The 17,896-nt window shown below is 46.6% G+C and overlaps 1 protein-coding gene across 1 annotated transcript in view; it reads right to left on the bottom strand.

Moving 5' to 3' along the window:
* Positions 1 to 5,036: 5,036 nt before the first annotated feature.
* SLC6A16 (solute carrier family 6 member 16) overlaps positions 5,037 to 17,896 on the bottom strand; it is a 32,234-nt gene continuing 19,374 nt past the window's right edge. The window contains exons 2-8 of the mRNA XM_075537901.1: positions 14,794 to 14,920; positions 14,399 to 14,574; positions 13,828 to 13,941; positions 13,392 to 13,633; positions 6,165 to 6,351; positions 5,335 to 5,536; positions 5,037 to 5,200 (exon numbers count right to left, since the gene is read on the bottom strand). Of these exons, the coding sequence (XP_075394016.1) occupies positions 5,037 to 5,200; positions 5,335 to 5,536; positions 6,165 to 6,351; positions 13,392 to 13,633; positions 13,828 to 13,941; positions 14,399 to 14,574; positions 14,794 to 14,920 (1,212 nt within the window). The remainder of the gene's footprint in view (positions 5,201 to 5,334; positions 5,537 to 6,164; positions 6,352 to 13,391; positions 13,634 to 13,827; positions 13,942 to 14,398; positions 14,575 to 14,793; positions 14,921 to 17,896) is intronic.

Raw genomic sequence — 17,896 nt, 5'->3', positions numbered from 1 at the left:
TCCTGCCACAAGTTCCAGGAAGTACACTCAGTGAGTCTATCACCTTCCCAGGCAAATTAGTTTTATCGAGCCCTGTGGGAAAGGAATGACGGCTCTTACGAAGCAGACAGAAAAAAGATCCACTCAGCAACACAATTCAGTAGCTCCCTGTGGTAGTTACATAATCTGGTGTCAATTTGCGACTTGAGAGGATTAATAGTCTGCCAATCGGATCATAGCCAATGAGGCCTCTATGTGGGTATGGTATTATCCTGAGAATTCTGGGAACTCTGGTATTTTCCTCCTTGGAGGCAGGAGACACACTCTCTCTCAGCTCACTCCCTTGGAGACGCTCTAACAAGATACATGGCTCAAAGCCCTGGGAGCTGGAGGAGCCACACGGAGACCCCTGCCAGCGCTGAGATGCTTACCACGCCACTGGATCCAAAGATTTTCTGCCCACTGGCCTGTGATTGTCCTGCACTGAGTGTGATAGCATGTGTTTCATGAGTCTGAAGAGAACTTTATATATTGGTATTGGACATATGGACTAATATTGGACTTATGGCTTGGACTGGACTGGGTTGGGATGCTTTCTTATTATACAATTACCTTTTATATAAGACTCTCTCTTATATACATATGAGTTTCTATGGATTTGTTTCCCTATTCTACCGGGACTAACACATTCCCCAAGCAAGTTGTGCAAGGATTCACAGCTGTACTTAGTCCCCAAAACTAGTCTTGGGATTACGGAGCCTCCTCTTTATAAAAATCTTGTTTAGATTCAGGACAGGATTGTCATGCCCCATAGGCAAGCACATGTTTCATGAAGCCATTATCACCTGGGTAACAATGAGCTGGAGGTCAGGATTGGGGCTTTTGAAAGAATGACTAAACACCTGATACGCCTATTTAAAAAAAAAGTTTGCACACACTTAGTGTGGCGGGGAGGGTGTGTGTGTCTCAGTGGAATGATTTATTGACCAACAAAATGACTCCTCCAGTCCCACTCTGGGGCTGGACAAACCAGAGGAAGTAGGATCTGTAGCTATTACCAACACTGGATATGAGTTTTGTGTATGCGCATATTGAGGCTGAGGATGGGAGAAATATAATCACAGTAGTAACCAGAGAGGGTGATGTGGCAGTTACATCATATCCTGTCAACTTGCAAAGGGGTGGATTCTAGCCGGTCAATCAGGTCACAGCCATTAAGGCCTCTCTGTGGGCATGACCTTCTCCTGAGGATTCTGGGAACTCCTATCTTCCTCCCTGGAGGTGGGACACACACTCTCTGCTTTGTATTCCTGATGACAAGACACATGGAGCCCTGGAGCTGGAGGAGCCACATGGAGATCCACACCAGCACTGAGATGCTTCCACCGCCACTAGAGCCATAAAACTTTCCACCCAGGGGCCTGTGATCTTCCTGCATACAGCGTCATTGCATGTGTTTTATGAGTCTGAAGAGGAATTTATAGATTGGTAATGGGCTAATATTGGACTTATGGATTTGATCTGGACTGGGCTGGGATGCTTTCTCAATATTCAATTGCTCTTGCTATAAAGCTCTTTCTTATACACATATGAGTGTCTATGAATTTGTTTCTCTAGTCTACCCAGACTAACACAAGTGAGATCTAGGCAGTGCCTGCTTGCAGGGTCAAGCTCTGGGGATTACTTTACACACACACACACACACACACACACACACACACACACACACTGTCCCTACCTTTGTTAATAAAAGGGATTCTGAGTCTAGTGATATCAACAGTCGCTGATTGATGTAAAGACCAGCCTGTTGGACAAGCTTTGGGTGACGTGTGACATCAGGCCACGTAAATCCAGGCACTGCCACTTGTCAGGAAATCACACAGCAGGTTGATCAGCAATTTCATTTATTATTTGACAGGATTTCCTGCGTAGGGACATCTTCAGTGGCCTTACCCTGGTCCCCTCGCATTGTGGTTTCAGACTGAACCACGGCCATAAAATGGGAGGAGATCCTAAGGATGAGGCAGTATACGAAGTATATAAGGTTGGGTAAGAAGACAATGATACCTAAGATGATGACCAAGTTGACCATCCATGAGGGGAATTCTCGAATCACTTCCTGTGACTATGGAGAGATAAGAGAAAAAACTTAGAGCATTAACATTCCCAAGAGCAAAGTCCCTTCTTCTACAGTGCCCAGGATGAGGGGGATCAGGGAACCAGGGTAGAGCCATCAGGGAATGACCCATCAGGGAATTAGGGAGTGAATGATCACGGTCTCTAAGTCAAGAGTAGTTGAAATGGCCTGGTCCCTACTCCCTATGGGATTCTGGCATCTGGAGAGGGAGACTCACAGTGCTTGAGTCCCAGGATCGGTATTTAGTGCCTGTTACACTTGTGATAACGATGCAGCCCAAAGACAGGATGATCAGCACCGAAGGACACAGAGAACTCAACAGGAAACGAAAGATGGGAGAGATGGGGCGGCCCACCAGGATCTGTATGTCGGCAAGGAACCTGGGAAGAAAAGCCACAAGACTGGGCGACCAGCCGAGCCTTAACCAGCCCTGAGGTAAGGTGCCTGTCTGGCCTTAGCATCTTTCAAACCCACTCTTTCACCGCCCAAACCACCCCCTTCCCCATCTCAGGCCACATCCTCTTCTCCTCTTGTCGCTAATCAGTCTGTCCTCCAGCCCAACCCAAGGTTTAAAAAAAAACCAAAAACCTCTACTGCTCAAAGTAAAGCCCAAGTTCATCCCTTCATTCCATAATTGCGAGCGAGCCTATGATAAAGCGCCAACCCTCCTAGATGCTGGGATTCCGCAGTGAGCAGCAGCGACAAAGGCCGGTGGCAGTATGCCTTCAGAGGGTTGATCTTAGGGCCTCTCAAGCCCACATGTGTAGCCTCCTGAGCATACTCTCTCAACCTCAATAAACACGTGAGTAGTGTCTTTTGGTTTCGAAGATTCTCCCCTTATCTGCTTGAATCTGTGCAAGCGTCACATCCTTTCAGACACCTTCTCTCGTTCCTTCCTTTTGTAGGAGTGTAGGTACAGAAATGTGTGGGGAACAAACACGGGGGGAGACATGACGAGGACTCTGTTCCCTGATTTATAACAGAGGGAATCTGGAAAGCTGGTATTCCACAGTAGGAAAGCTTCCACTTTGGTAAGTTAGAGATAAAGTCCAAGTACATGACCCTGCTTTAAATATCATTCCCACAGACTCTCCCCTAACAGCCATGCTGCCTTAAAGTGAGCACAGGGTTGATGTTATCTCCCTACAGAAGCAGACATGATCCGTTTGTTCTCTTCCCGCCGTGTCACCCAACCCCCCCCCCTTGTACCTTCTGTCGATGCGGGTATTCAGTTTCCTCACCTGTGAGATCAGGGACCTTACTGTAGATACCACCCACCTTGTGACACATCTAACTACTGAAGGTGCATGTCTTAAGGCTACCTATAAATGTCCCAAGACAGTAAAGGCTCACTCTCACTTCTCTCAGCTCCGCGTGGTCCATCCCGAGGAGCGGAAGTGAGCATGCTACTATAAAAATGTGTCTGATGCCTTTATTCTACTCTGTCTCTTCTCTTTCTTATCCTCTATGACTTTACTATAGTCTTTACAGATGATCGCTGTACGTTTGCGCCTTCTGGCCCTTCGGTTGTTGGAGTCTGGCTTCCTTGGACGGACATGTACAACGACACTGCCTCGAACACCTTTAGCATCTTCTTACGCACTCTACACTGACTTTCTCTACTAACAGGGTTTCATGTTTTTGTTTTGTTTTGTTTTGACTCGGAGCTCTTAGAGAAAAGAATTAACTTGAATTCTGTCCTAAACCTGGGCCACAGGGAATTCCAGACATGGCACGTCTCCAGCAGTGTTTGTGGAATGTGTTCCTAAGTGAGCTCATTCATAAACCAACTCCAAGAACCACTGTCGCCTGAAAATGCAGTCCCCTGAGCCTTCTATGAATGGTACCACTGGGATGCCCACACACCAGCCCTTGGGCAGCTGGGCTTGGGAGACATCGTTTGGGTTTGATTTGAAATGCTCCCATTTTCCCATGGCCCAGTTCTCTCCCCAAGGCCCCAGTTCCTCATCATCTTGCTTCCTCGTCCTGGACAGCTTTGCCTTCCAAGTACATAGACTCAGACCCCTGCTCTCTCCCTACGGCTCCACTCCAAGCCACTAGAAACTCCTTCAGAATTTTCACAATTGCTCCCTGCTTCGCTCTGGTTACCCTGTGGCAAATTCTCCGTACCTCAGGCGCAGCCATCTTTGGGGAACAAAAGAATCGGGTAACATCTCTCCCCTACTGAAAACGTCCAGTCCCTCGGTTCTCATCTTGCATAAAAAGCTGACAAGCCCCTACGTGTTCTCACCTCAGCTCCTGGCATGCTGCTCCTCAACCTAGGTCATCCCCTCTGACCTTGATCTTGGAGAGCTGCCGCCCCCAGGCAGAGGAAGGATGAGGTTCCCTCTGGACCTTCATGTTTGCTGTTTGCTCTGCTTGGAGCATCTTTCCCCGTGGCTCCCTCTTTTATTTCACTCAATAGTGTCTTTATCAGAGGAGCTTTCCTACGGTCCTATCTCAATGGGCATCCAGACATGCTACCACTCTAGATCAATATATATATATCTAGATATATATATCTAGATATATATATATATATTCCTTTTTTTATTTTCTCCTGTCACTTATGGCCACTTGACAGGTGGCTTTTCAAAACATACATTTCTTTTCCTATTGTTTCTTGTCGATTTCCCCCCACCCCACCCCCGCCAGTAGAACGACAGCCCCATGAGGACAGGGATGACTGTTTCATTTCATGTTGCTTCACCCGTGATGCAAACAGTGCTGCCAATGTAATAAGCACTCCGTGACTCTGGTCACTGTAGGAAGGAAAGAAAGAACCCGGAGGTTTCCCTGAAGACCCTGAAGCCGCGGGTCTATGTCACCCTAGCTATGTGCAAGGTGAGAGGAGAGAGGGTGAGAAAGAGGTTGACCTTCTCTCCAGACCCAAGACCCATTAGAACCTCAGCCCGAGACATCACCTCTTGGCCCCGTAGATCCAGGCGATCCCCATCGTTTCCATGGTGGGGAGGAGCACGGTGGGGAAACTGAACCAGTAGTCATCCAGCAGTCTGAAGTAGTAGTAGCCTGGAGGCTGAGCGAAGAAGAGGCTGCCCAGGAACAGGAGCAGAGTGACACTCACTGGAGAAAACATTGGTTGGGGACCAAGGTCAGAGGTCTGGCTAGATGGCCAGGGCCAAGCAAAGGTCATTGGCCAGGGCTGGGCAGAGACAGGAGTGGATGTTGGGGAGGAGCAGGGCGATGAGTCAGAATACCTGTGAGCAGTTTGGGGTGATTCTTGAAGCCAGAGAAGGTGTCCTGCAGAGGGGTAAAGATGCCCTGCATGTTTCCTACAATGGCGGTCATCCCAAAGGACAGGTACATAAGGAAGAAGAGAATGGACCAGTAGGCAGCTCCGGGAACGAACGACATGGTTTCCACGAAGAGCAGGAAAGTGAATCCCGGGCCGATAGTTGTCTGCTGATGGAGAAATGACTGAAGGATGCCGAAGACACATTTCGATCTTTCCTGGACATCTCTCTGTGAGTACCAGTTTCTGAGAAAAGCTAACGCTCCGACATGGGAATCCCATCTCTCAACCACAGCGGTTCTCAACCTGTGGGTCGAGACCCCTTCGGGGGTCGAATGACCCTTCCACAGGGATCGCCCCATCGGAAAACACATCAATATTTCACAATCTATAATGACATATTGTTTTGTGACGAATCACTCTGCTTTTCTTATGTTCGATTTGTAACAATGAGAATACATCCGCCTATCAGATAGTTTACGTGACGGTTTATAACAGTAGCAACATGACAGGGATGGAGTAGCAACGAACATAATTTTATGGTGGGGGGGGGGATCGCTGCCACATGAGGAACTGTATGAAAGGGTCGAGGCATTAGGAAGGTTGAGGACCACCGCTCTACCATTATCCATGGAAGGTCCCTCTGCAGACGGCAGCCCTCAGCACTGCGAGGGCGAGGCGAGGGATCATCCGAGTGCCTCCAGGGTCTTTTCTTGTGTTACTGAAAGCTAACTGGTCCAGTTGTATGGAACTTGTTGAGGCATGCGAGCTCCCCTCTCGGCCCATGCTACTGACCTTCATGATCTGATCCTCTGTGTTGCACTGAGACACCTTGCTTTGGACCATCTTCTTGACGGACTGAGGAAGGCTTTCAAGCCAAGAGGTGAACATGGAGGCCACGTTGCTCACAATATTTGCAGGGGGCATGGCCTCGGGAGGTAGTTCCCCCAAGGAGACCAGGTTTATGAGTACTTCAACATTCCTGGGAATAAGAGATGGGGGTCACGTCAAACAATCCGGCCTTTTCACGCACTGACTCACTAGCCAAGAAGTACTTATCTGGGTAAGATAGCGTTCGCAAGAAAACATAGAAAACCTAGCACCCCACCTTTAGGTCCATGCAGTTGTGTGCATCTGGAGAATTTATAACCGTGGAGAACGTCAAGAGAACCCTTTCTATATTCTTCCTGGGCACTCTGGGATACCTGCTCTAGAAATGGGCTTTTTTCATATTTTTTAATCATTTTATTAGGGACTCATACAAAAAGGGATTTCTTAAAAATTCAATATACATTTTCTTCTTTCCCTTCTTAAATGAGTGCATGAAAATCGACCTTAGAAGCATCACCCCATAGGACTCCAGAGCACATCATTCCTTTAGACTACAATGTATATAGTGAGCTCCCATGGAGTTGAAGTACGAGAAATTGCTTCTTGCACACGTGTAACTGAGCTCTACTGCCCTCTCCCGTCTCATCTTCCTCCGTGATCCCTGGACATTGTGCTAAGACTTCTCACTTAATTTCCGGGTCTGCTCAATTAACTCTCCCACGACCAGGTTCATTCTTCACTCGGCCAACGAATAAGAATCCTAGTCAAGTCCATGCATTGCCTATTCAGAATCACAGTGGAAGACCTCCGAAGATTGGCTGAGAAGAGCAAAAATGTAATCAAGGCTTCAGGAGGGAGGGAGGGAGGGAGAAAATGAGCTGATACTGGGCGGGGGGTGGGCGACTCAAGTAGAAAGAAAATGTTTTGAAAACGATGATGATGGTAACCTAGGTACAAATGTGTTTGACACAACGGGTGGATGGATGGTGGATGGATGGGCGGTGATAAGAAATATAAGAACCCCCAATAAAATGATTTCCTTTAAAAAAAGAAGAACAAAATGTGAGCTACCGAGTCCAGTTTGATCATGTGTTACAAGAAAGATATTATATGTACATCTAACAGTAGGTAAGTTAGGTCTTTTGAATCAACTTTCTTTTTAAAAATTATTTATGGATCAACTTTCTAACTGGAAATCATTTAAAATTATGGAAGCCATATCTGATTCTTCTTTCAAAAGGACCAAGCTACTAACAAGATCATAAGGAACTGTCTGGGGGTGGGGGTCGGAGGAGGGGATCAAAGCAGAAACAAGCGAGTCAGGAATGACTAGAAGTTATGTGCTGAAGGCAGCAAGTCATGCCTGCAGTTTCCAATTTTAGAACCTTCCAGGTGTCAAAAGAAGGTATGGAGGCCAGATTAAAAAAACTCTAGAACCTGACCAAAGTCAGAATCTAAGCAGAAGACCCACTCTCCTTGAAGTCTGACACTTTAAAATAGGCTTCTTGGAAGGGTCTCCACTTGTGTGATACAGTCTGCCGTTGCCTAAGGAAATTTTGATGTGTCTCGTAGTGTATATTCTTTGACGACCCTCCAAACAACCCTGCAGAACTTGGCAAGAAGAGTGATCTAATTATTTCCCCACAATGCAATGATAAATACATACGAAACAGGACAGTTTTGAGGGGGATCTCAAACATTTGTGGAAATGAATTTTTGCCTTGGAATTGAACCAGGTCAGTACAGACTCTTTTTTTACATTCTTAAGGGAAGAAAAGAGGGTACCTCCTAAAAGATTTTTTTTTTTAAGATTAGGAAACCAAGAGAAATCAGATGAGGTCAAATCAGGACTGAAAGGTGGATGCCTGATTATATTCCTATGGAAACTCTGACAAAATCGCCTTTGTTTGCAGAGAAGAATGAGCAAGTGTATCATAGCGATGGGGAAGGACACTGGCGAAGATTGCCCAGGTGTTTATCTGCTAGTGCCTGAGCTACCTTTCTCAAAACACTCCCATCACAAGCAGATGTGATCGTTCTTCGACTCTTCCAGAAAGTCAGCAAGAAAAATGCCCTGCGCATCCCAAGAACTGTTGCCGTGACTCTTTCCCTGGATGGGTCTGCTTTGACCAGACCACTCCCGTCCCTTGGGAGCCCTTGTTGTGACCGTGCTGCATCTTTCTTAGGGTTTTGGTAAAGTCCTCTTTCATCTCCTGCAGAGTTCTGCCATGGAATGCTTCGGGATCTTGATCCCACTTGCTTAAGAATTCCACTGAAAGCAGCTGATCTGGGCAGAACAGTTAGGGCACCGATCGAGCAGAAGGGTTCCTCAACTTGAGTTTTTCTGTCAGAGTGTGCAAGGTGAACCCATGTTAATGCCTGTTGCTTCTGCTGTTCGTCACCAGTCCTCTTCGAGGACACGAACAAGATCGCGTCCTCTCAGATGGCTGTGGATGACCTGGGCACTTCAACTTCAACGTTGTCTGATGTCTTCTTCAAACAAGGTATCCATCTGTAAATGGTTCGTTTCTTTGGAGCGCGATCCCCAGAAACTTTCCTTTGAGTCCCCCGTCTTCCGTTCCAAGCTTCATCACCATTTCGATGTTTCCTCTTGCTCGTTTTTGCAGAATTCACGTTGATCTGGTAAGAGTTCTTTTCCAATGGATCTTACGCTTTTAGTGCCTCAAAATAGATCCTGTTCAGACATAGCGTCTCAAGTCAGTGTCAATTTCTTTAGATGAGAGAAAAATAAAGTAAAGGCATGCATAGGTTTTTTTCATCATACATCTTCTATGGGGGGAAAAAACAAACAGATGCGTGCACCCAATCCATTCGCAGAGAATTAAAAGGGCAAAGAGACATCTGAACCCCTATTCTTGCAGACTTCAAGATTCATTTCAGTAATTCATAGAAAACTTAAACAGAAAACAGGAAAGTATACACAGCAGTGGTTCTCAGCCTTCCTACTGCAGCGACCCTTTAATACAGTTCCTCATGTTGGGGTGACCCCCCCCAACCATAACATTATTTTCGTTGCTACCTCATCACTGAATTTTGCTCCTGTGATGAGCCAGGCAACCCCTGTGAAAGGGTCATTCGACACCCCCAAGGGGGTCACGACCCACAGGTTGAGAACTGCTGCTATACAGGCCCGACCAACAATATCAACCCACTGACCTAGTTGATATTTATCGGGCATGCCATCCCACGGGATACACGTTATTTTAAAGGAGACATGAACTACTCCTAAAACAAGTGTCAATAAAATAAAAAAGGTGTCAGTCGTAATGGAATTGGCTTTGAAATCACTGCTCACTGCCTGCAGGACCGGGCAGTGTTTCCTTCCATTTTTCATACGGTCACTATGAGTCAGAACCCACTTGACAGCATCTAACAGCCAAAAGGGTGACTGCGACAAAACGCAGTATTCGAAAATACGACTACACCTAAAAAACCAGGAGCTAATGAAGAAATCACAAGAAGCTTTACAAATTGGGCAACAAATGTACAAATGTGCTTTAAACAATTGATGTATGTATGGGTTGTGATGAGAGTTGTATGAGCCCCTAATAAAATGATTTTTTAAAAGAGAAACATTACATATCTATTGAATGGAAATGGACTACTATACACGTTGCTGCGAAAGCTGACACGACGTGCCAGATAATTTGTTGCAGGCTCGCCTTACACCACTTACCAAAGTTAACTCAACATGGATCTAAGGCCTACGTTGACAGAGCTCCACGAAGAAGGCTTAGTGGAAAATCCTTCTGACCTCGTACTTGCAAATGGTTTATGAAATGGGACACAAAAGCACAGGCAACCAAAGGAAAAATTACACCTAGGTTCTTCGCAGAACTATCCACAACAGCAGCAAGATGGAAAGAATGGATAAATGAGCAGCCATGGAAGAATGGATAAACAAACGTTGGCTTAGACACACATTGGCACAACACACAACATTAAAGACTAATGATGAGGGGAATCAATTTCAATGATCGACATACAGCCCCGCCCTACCCCAAACCCCCCGGGGGGGGTAGGACAACAGAATCATGGGCGAAGGGAGACAGTGGATGGTGTAAGATATAAAAATAATTATAATTTTTCTGGGGCCCATGTGGTAGGATGGAAGAGGGAGGGAGAAACAAGAGGAGCTAATATCAAGGGCTCAAGCAGAAAGAAAAGGTTTTGAAAATGATGGCAACATAAGTACAAATGTGTGCGATGTAATTGATGTATGGATTGTTATAAGAGCTGTAAGCTCCCCCAATATAACAATTTATTAATTTTTTAAAAAGAAGAATGGTGAATCTGCCAAACACCTGATAATATGGATGAACCGGGAGAATATGATGCTGAATGAAATTTTAGTCAATCACAGAAGGACAAATATTGAATGAGATGGCTATTATAAAATGTCAAGAAGAGGTTTCACACTAAAATAAACATTCTCGGGTGGTTACCACCACAGAAAAAGTAAAAAAAGAGGTTAGCTGCACTGCATTTGTTTAAAAATCATTTGTGCATCAAAGGACATTATCAAAAGAATGAAAAAATAACACAGAGAAGGGGAAAATATTTGTAAATCATATGTCTAATAAGTTTTGAGTGTCTAGGAGATCTTAAGTACTCCAACAACTCAAGGGCCAAGAGACAGATAACCAGTTAAAATGGGAAAAGCCTTCCAGTGGATAAGATAAGAAAACACAAAAACTAATGCCTGTTGGTGAGGATTTGGAAAAATTGGAATCCTCGCTCATTGCTGGTGGGAAAGCAAGATGGTCTGGCCATTATGGAAAGCTGTGTGGCAGTACCTCAAGAAATTAAATATAGAGCCATTACTTGATCCAGTCATTCCCCAAAGAGTCAAAAACTGAGACTTTCATGCCAAGGTGCAATACATTAAGACCCATATTCAGAATAGCAAAAGAGTGGAAATAAATGAAACGTTTATCAATAGGCAAATGGATACACACACTGTAGTACACACATATAATGAAACCCTACTCAACCAGTAGGAGGAGTGAGGTCTTTATATGGATGGAGCTGGAAGACGTTAATCGGATTGAAGTAAGTCCATCACAAAAGGACAGATATTGGGTCAAAGGGAGGAGAGAAGCCAGTCAGGGTTCGGTGTAGCAACAATGAAATCTATAACTTTCCTCTAGTTCTTAAATGCTTCCTCCCCTCCCACTATCACGATCCCAACTCTACCTTACAAACCTGGCTAGACCAGAGGATGTACAATGGTACAGATAGGAACTGGAAACACAGGGAATCCAGGACGGATGAACCCTTCAGGATCAGTGCTGAGAGTGGCAATAGTGGGAGGGTGGAGGGAAAGTGGGGTAGAAAGGGGGAACCGATTACAAGGATCTACATATAACCCCCCCTGGGGGATGGACAACAGAAAAGTGGGTGAAGGGAGACATCGGACAGTGTAAGCTATGACAAAATAATAATACTTTATAAATTATCAAGGGTTCGTGGGGGAGCGGGGAGTGGGGAGGGAGGAGGGAAAATGAGGAGCTGATACCAAGGGCTCAAGTATAAAGCAAATGCTTTGAGAATGATGATGGCAACAAGTGTACAAATGTGCTTGACACAATGGGTGGATGGATGGATGGATGGATGGATGGATGGATGGATTATGATGAGTTGTTCGAGCCCCAATAAACTAATTTATTTAAAAAGAGAGATAGGGGCTCACAACACACAGGAGTGGTAATAGCAATACCAGAAGGGTAGGGAGAAGGGAGGGGTTGGAGGGAAAAAGGTGGAACCAATTGCAATGATGGACACATAACCATACATCCCTCTCCAGGGGGAAGAACAGAAAACATGGGGGGAGACAGCAGTTGGTGTAAGATACGAAGATAATCATAATTTATCATCTATCAAGGGCCATGAGGATGGGGGGGAAGGAGGGAAGAAAGAGGAGTTGATACAAAGGGCTCAATAGAAAGTAAATATCTAAGAATGAAGGCAATGTAAGTACCAACATGCCTGAGGTGATCGATGTATGGTTTGTAAAAAGAGTCGTAAAAAGAGTCCCCAATAAAATGATCTTTCAATTTAAAAAAGCGTTTTAAGTGACTATGAGAAAAGGAAGCTTGGAAAAGAGCATCGTGCTCAGTAAAGTGGTGGGCCAGTGAAAAAGAGGAAGCCCCTGGCCAAGACGGAGCAACACAGCGGCTACAAGAATGACGATTGTGAGGATGGTGCAGGACGGGGTACAGCAGCCTTCTGCTGCACAGAAGGTCGCTATGCGTCCGAACCGACTCATAACAAGGACACCTAACAACAAGCTAGGGGGTCTCAAGGGCGCGCCCTCGTTTTCAACATGGCCGGTGTTGACTTTACATCACTTGTTTCTCTCGTGCGCAACTGCTTGGCCATCGATTATGTGGCCTCTTAGGTCCAGAGGGGAATCCCTGGTGCCAACGAGTGGGGTCTGAACTAACTAAGGCAGTGGTTCTCCCCCTTCCTCATGCTGCGACCCTTTTAGACAGTTCCTCATGTGGTGGTGACCCCCCAACCATAAGATTATTTTCGTTGCTACTTCATCACTGTGATTTTGCTACTGTTATGAATCGGGCGACCCCTGTGAATGGGTCGTTCGACACAACCCCCCCCCCAAAGAGAGGTTTTACTAGAGTTGAACTGTTTGTAGATTGACAGTAAAATCAACATTTACGGTGCAACAGTGAGGAAGGGTGCGAGCAGGCAGCCCGGGGTGTCAGAAGGCTTTCTGTCCAAGTGTCCTCTTTCACTTTGTATCTGGGACTAGGATAACCTTCAAGTGTTTCCTACTTTTGCCACAATCTTGGCGATTCCCGGCAGTGGTTACTTAGCCATGTCGATGTTTTAAGATTCCGAAGGTTAAACCAAGGGAGATGGGGCTGGGGGACTCTGAAAAGCATACCTTCAAGGGATTTCCAAAAGTTTGGGGGAAATTCTATTATCTTGTCATTGGAATTTGTCCATGAGCTTTGTGAAGGCCCTTTGTCTATGGTGAGGGATTCTCTTGGCCCTGGTTTTAGATACCAGGGGAGTAGAGGCTGGCGAGTGCCCCAAGAGGTGCTGATCTGGGGGCCAGTGTGGGTCATTGCAGCCCCGTATGGCGAGGGGGGTCTAAAGATCATAGAGGTCTGAGCTGCCCTCCTCAGCGAGGGAAGCTGGCCTTACTTCTCTTTGCAGCGATTGGTAGTGATCGTGACCCAGAAGCCCACGACAAAGATGATGACGGCTGTGGTCATCAGCATGGTGCCCAGGTTGACTAGGGCCACGACCACGGCATCGACGAGACAGTTGTTGGACGGAGGCAGGTACGAGGAGAAGGCGGCGATGATGCCCAGGCCGAGCCCCAGGGAAGACAGAAGGTGGTTCCCGACGTTGATGATAATCATGAAGCAATCCAAAACGGACACCTGAAAGGGAGAACACGAGACCAAGAAAGGAGAAGCAGGACACGGTCACAGAGAGGTCCGGGACGGAGCGGGGCTGGGGGGCAGGGGGGTGGGGAGAGAGAGGTCACAGATAAAGGAGAAAGAAAAGTCTCCAAATCGGAATCGCGGGTGACTGACTCCCGAGGGCAGGTGGTGGAGACATGGAGAAGTTGTACCTTCTTGAACTTCAACAAGTGCTGAAGACCAAACAGGGAGCCATTCAGCAGGGGACTCCAGATCAAGAAGCACACCATGATGAGGTAGGGAAGCAGGACCAAGACATACATCACCTGCATGGAGAGCGGGACAAGTTCGTGACCGTCGATTCGAAAGGCGGGGCATGGGGGTGGGGGTGGGGAATGTCCAGCAAAACTTCGGAGGAGATAGAAGTTGGTAGAAAAGACTGGGGAGGGAGGATGGGAGGGAGGGGGAAAAATGAAGAGCTGATACCAAGGGCTCAAGCAGAAAGCAAATGTTTTGAGAATGATGATGGCAATAAATGTATAAATGTGCTGGACACAATGGGTAGATGGATGGATGGATGGATGGTGATAAGAGTTGTACAAGCCCCCAGTAAAATTATTTTTTTAAAAAGAAGAAACCAGAAGACTACTTTGAGCAGAGGTCAGAAGCTCGTGGGAGGCCAAGGCCAGTGTCCGTGAGGATTCAGGAAATCCACAAGTCAGAGAGTCAAGTCGGGGGGCAGAGCACAGGAGGAGGTTCAAGGAAAGCAAGACTCAGGCTCACCTTCCCCAGAATCTTAATCCCATGCATCATGATGGCGCCAATAAAGCACCAGGTCACAAAGAGGGACAGGCTCACGCTGGAGATGAGGGTCCCGTCATCCTCAATGGTGTCTGAGATCTTCAAGGTCTGGCGGTACCAGAAGTACATGAAGGGTGTTGTCCGGGCGCACTCAGCATCTGGGGGAACCTGGCTTTGAACAGCTTGCTCAACAGCGTGACCCTCCCCCTCTTTGTGACTCCCTCCACAACCGTCTCTCTCCTCTTTCCGCCTTTAAATTTCTATTTCCTTTCTCGCTCTCTCTTCCTCCGTAGCCCTCCACCTGCCCTCCACCTTCTCCCAATTCCCTATCTCTGCTCAGATTCCCACTGCTCTGCCTGCTTCCTCTTCCTCCTCACCAAAGTCACTGGAGTTCTTCACTAAGGGGCACTTTTCCCACGGAAGAGGGAACTGGAAGGACTGGCTCAGATAGAGGAGACACCAGCAGTTGGCGACACTCTTCAGGATGCTTTGGATGATGCACACCTGGAGGAATCGTGGGCACAAGAAAAAAGAAGGGAGATACTTGGTGCCCAGAAATGAAGGCATCGGGCCAATTCCAGAAGGGCTGAGATGGGAGTTGGGGCCCAGGGTGGGCCTGGGCAGCTCAGGGCTCCTTACCAGGAAGCTTGTGTAACCCAGACCAGTCATCCAGGGACTGGTGAGCTTCCATACATCCAGGCTGCCCTTTTGAGTCTTCTGACCCAACGCCATCTCCATGCAGAGGAGAGGGACTCCAATCAGGAAGAGCATGGGAATGTAGAAGATGAAAAAGATGCCTGGGCAGGGAATTCAAGAAGGTGTTCTGAGAATCACAGGTCCTTTCAGAGCCTGGACTTCTCAAGGATCTGGAAGACATGTTCCCCCAATGATCTCTTTCAGGGTCACAGGCATTCACTGTCTTCCCAGGCCCAGGTTATCCAGTCACTTGGGCCCCAATTCCTAAAACACACATCCACCACCTACACACAGACTCACTCACTCAACCCTGACTCAATCAGGACTCCAGAACCACCACTTCAGAACTGTTAAGTGTTAGGACACCCTCCACCTCCACCCTCTCACATTCCTGGATGTTCGGGCACTTGGCTGTCGTCTTACCCAGAACACCACCAAGTTTCCAGTCTTGGCAAATCTCAGAGGGCTTAGCGTTTAAAGCCTGAATAGAATCTCTACCCGATATTCTCTAGTGGACTCACAAGTCCTGGTCCCAGGCGTTAATACCTCCGAAGAAAAGCCACAGGTGGGGAAGAATCCAGATGTTAATTGATCCCGTGGAGTAGCCCACCTGGGCCAGGAGGTACTCAACTTTGTTCTGCCACAGTGGACGGATGAATTCCTCATTCTTCGTCACCTGTTCCTTCACAGATGATCTTTTGTGTTTCCGGCTTAAGACAAGTACTATCTGTGACAGAAACCCTTGCTTGACTTTTCTGTTCCTGGCCTGAGCTGCACAAGCTTGGGTCTCCCAAGCCTGGGCCTTTTCAACCAGGGACTCTGAATGAAGGCCCACTGTAGACCAGGACTCTGGATTATGCAATTCACTACTCTTTTTTCCTGTGACAAGATGAGAGCTTTCCCGAGTAGCTATGATTTTTGCCAGTGTAGACACGGACAACTCAGACTCTGTGTGGATACCAGGCACATAGTCTTGAGAAAATGAAGATTCTTTAAGGGTGGGGTTGCTTTTCTTGATAGACCTAAAAGATAAAACAAAAAAAAAACACAAAAACCTGTACAGTTTAGATATTCAAACCAAGGAAGGACTGAGTTCCAAAACAATTCCTAACACCTCCTTAAAGAAAACTTTCCATCTGTGTCCCTACCCCCGGTGAAATTCAAGTGCAGAAAAACATGGTTGCTCAGCACCCTGACATGCAGGTCTCTGCTCAAGTCTTGCCTCGTGAGCAACAGCTTCCCTCCCTTCATTATCAGCTAACATGTCCAGTTATCTCCCCATCACTCTTTCCACCTGACCCTGCTTTCCTTTGCAGTAGCTCCCCATCGGTGACACTGTTATTGGGTGATGTTTCACCTGTTCATTGACTAGCTCCTCCCACTCTTCTATGTCCAGCCCGAGGATGATGTTCTACCTCATATCTGGGCCACGCTCCTCAAGGTTCTGTGCTCCCACCACGCCACTCCTTGGTGGGACGTCCAAATGCTCTCCCAGAGGATTGTCAAGGAATGAGCTGGGGAAAAAAGATGATAAGAGAACAAAGGAATCTGGTGTGGGAGATGGGCACGGACTAGACCTGGAGTCTTCTTTCAGGGTGGGATTCAAAGTGGCACTGGTGCATCCGGGTCACCTGGGTGAGATCTGCTGTTTCCAAAGAGTTCATCAGATAGCACAGGAAACTGCTTGTCATTAAAAGAATAATAATAATTCATTAAAATTAAAAAGAAATGCTTTCCATTCAGTGATTAATGGGTTTTAAAAAATTAAATTAAAATTTTAAATCATTTTATCGGGGGCTCATACAACTCCGATCACATTCCATACATACATCCATTGCGTTAAGCACATTTATACATTCATTGCCCTCCTCATTCTGAAAACATTTGCTCTCCACTTGGGTCCCTGGCATCAGCTCCTCATTCTCCCCCCTCCCTCTCCACTCCCCCCCTTCATGAACCCTTGATAATAAATTATTATTTAGTCATATCTTACACTGTCCAACGTCTCCCTTCACCCACTTTTCTGTTGTCCATCCCCCAGGGAGGAGGTTATATGTAGATCCCTGTAATCGGTTCCCCCTTTCCACCCCACCCTCCCTCCACCTTCCTGGTATTGCCACCCTCACCACTGGTCCTGAAGGGCTCATCTGTCCTGGATTCCCTGTGTTTCCAGTTCCTATCTGTACCAGTGTACATTCTCTGGTCTAGCCGGATTTGTAAGGTAGAATTGGGATCATGGTAGTGGGGGTTGGGGGAAGGAAGCATTTATGAACTAGAGGAAAGTTGTATGTTTCATCGTTGCTACACTGCACCCTGACTGGCTCGTCCATTACATCTTAAAATGCAATTAAATAACCGGCTTAAAGGAAATCAGAGAGCAGGAGCTTAAAAAAATTGTGGAAAAATTGAATGAAAAGATGATGGGAAAACAAAAAAACAAATCAAGAAAAAAGAATAGCATTTCCCCACAAATATTTTGAAGCCCAATGTCACTATGGGTAGGCATCAACTCGATGGTACTGAGTGGGGAAGAGAAAAAGTTATGACTAGTTTCTATATTCTCTGCTCTGTGTGTGCATAAAGTTGTCTACCAAAAAAAAAAAGAATTGGGTGTGATTGGGATGCTAGAAGCTGTGTTGCTGGTATCTCAAAGGCCAGCAGGGACACTGAGTCAACAGGTTTCAGTGGAGCTTCTAGACTAAGAAGAGATAATGACGGAATCGGCTGTCACTTTGGTGGAAGTAGCCACAGAGAACCCTATGCAGAGCTTTGAAACATTATCAG

This window comes from Tenrec ecaudatus, chromosome 18, assembly GCF_050624435.1.
Source record: "Tenrec ecaudatus isolate mTenEca1 chromosome 18, mTenEca1.hap1, whole genome shotgun sequence".
Classification (NCBI taxonomy): domain Eukaryota; kingdom Metazoa; phylum Chordata; class Mammalia; order Afrosoricida; family Tenrecidae; genus Tenrec; species Tenrec ecaudatus.
This window is presented reverse-complemented; position numbering and strand designations above follow the sequence as displayed.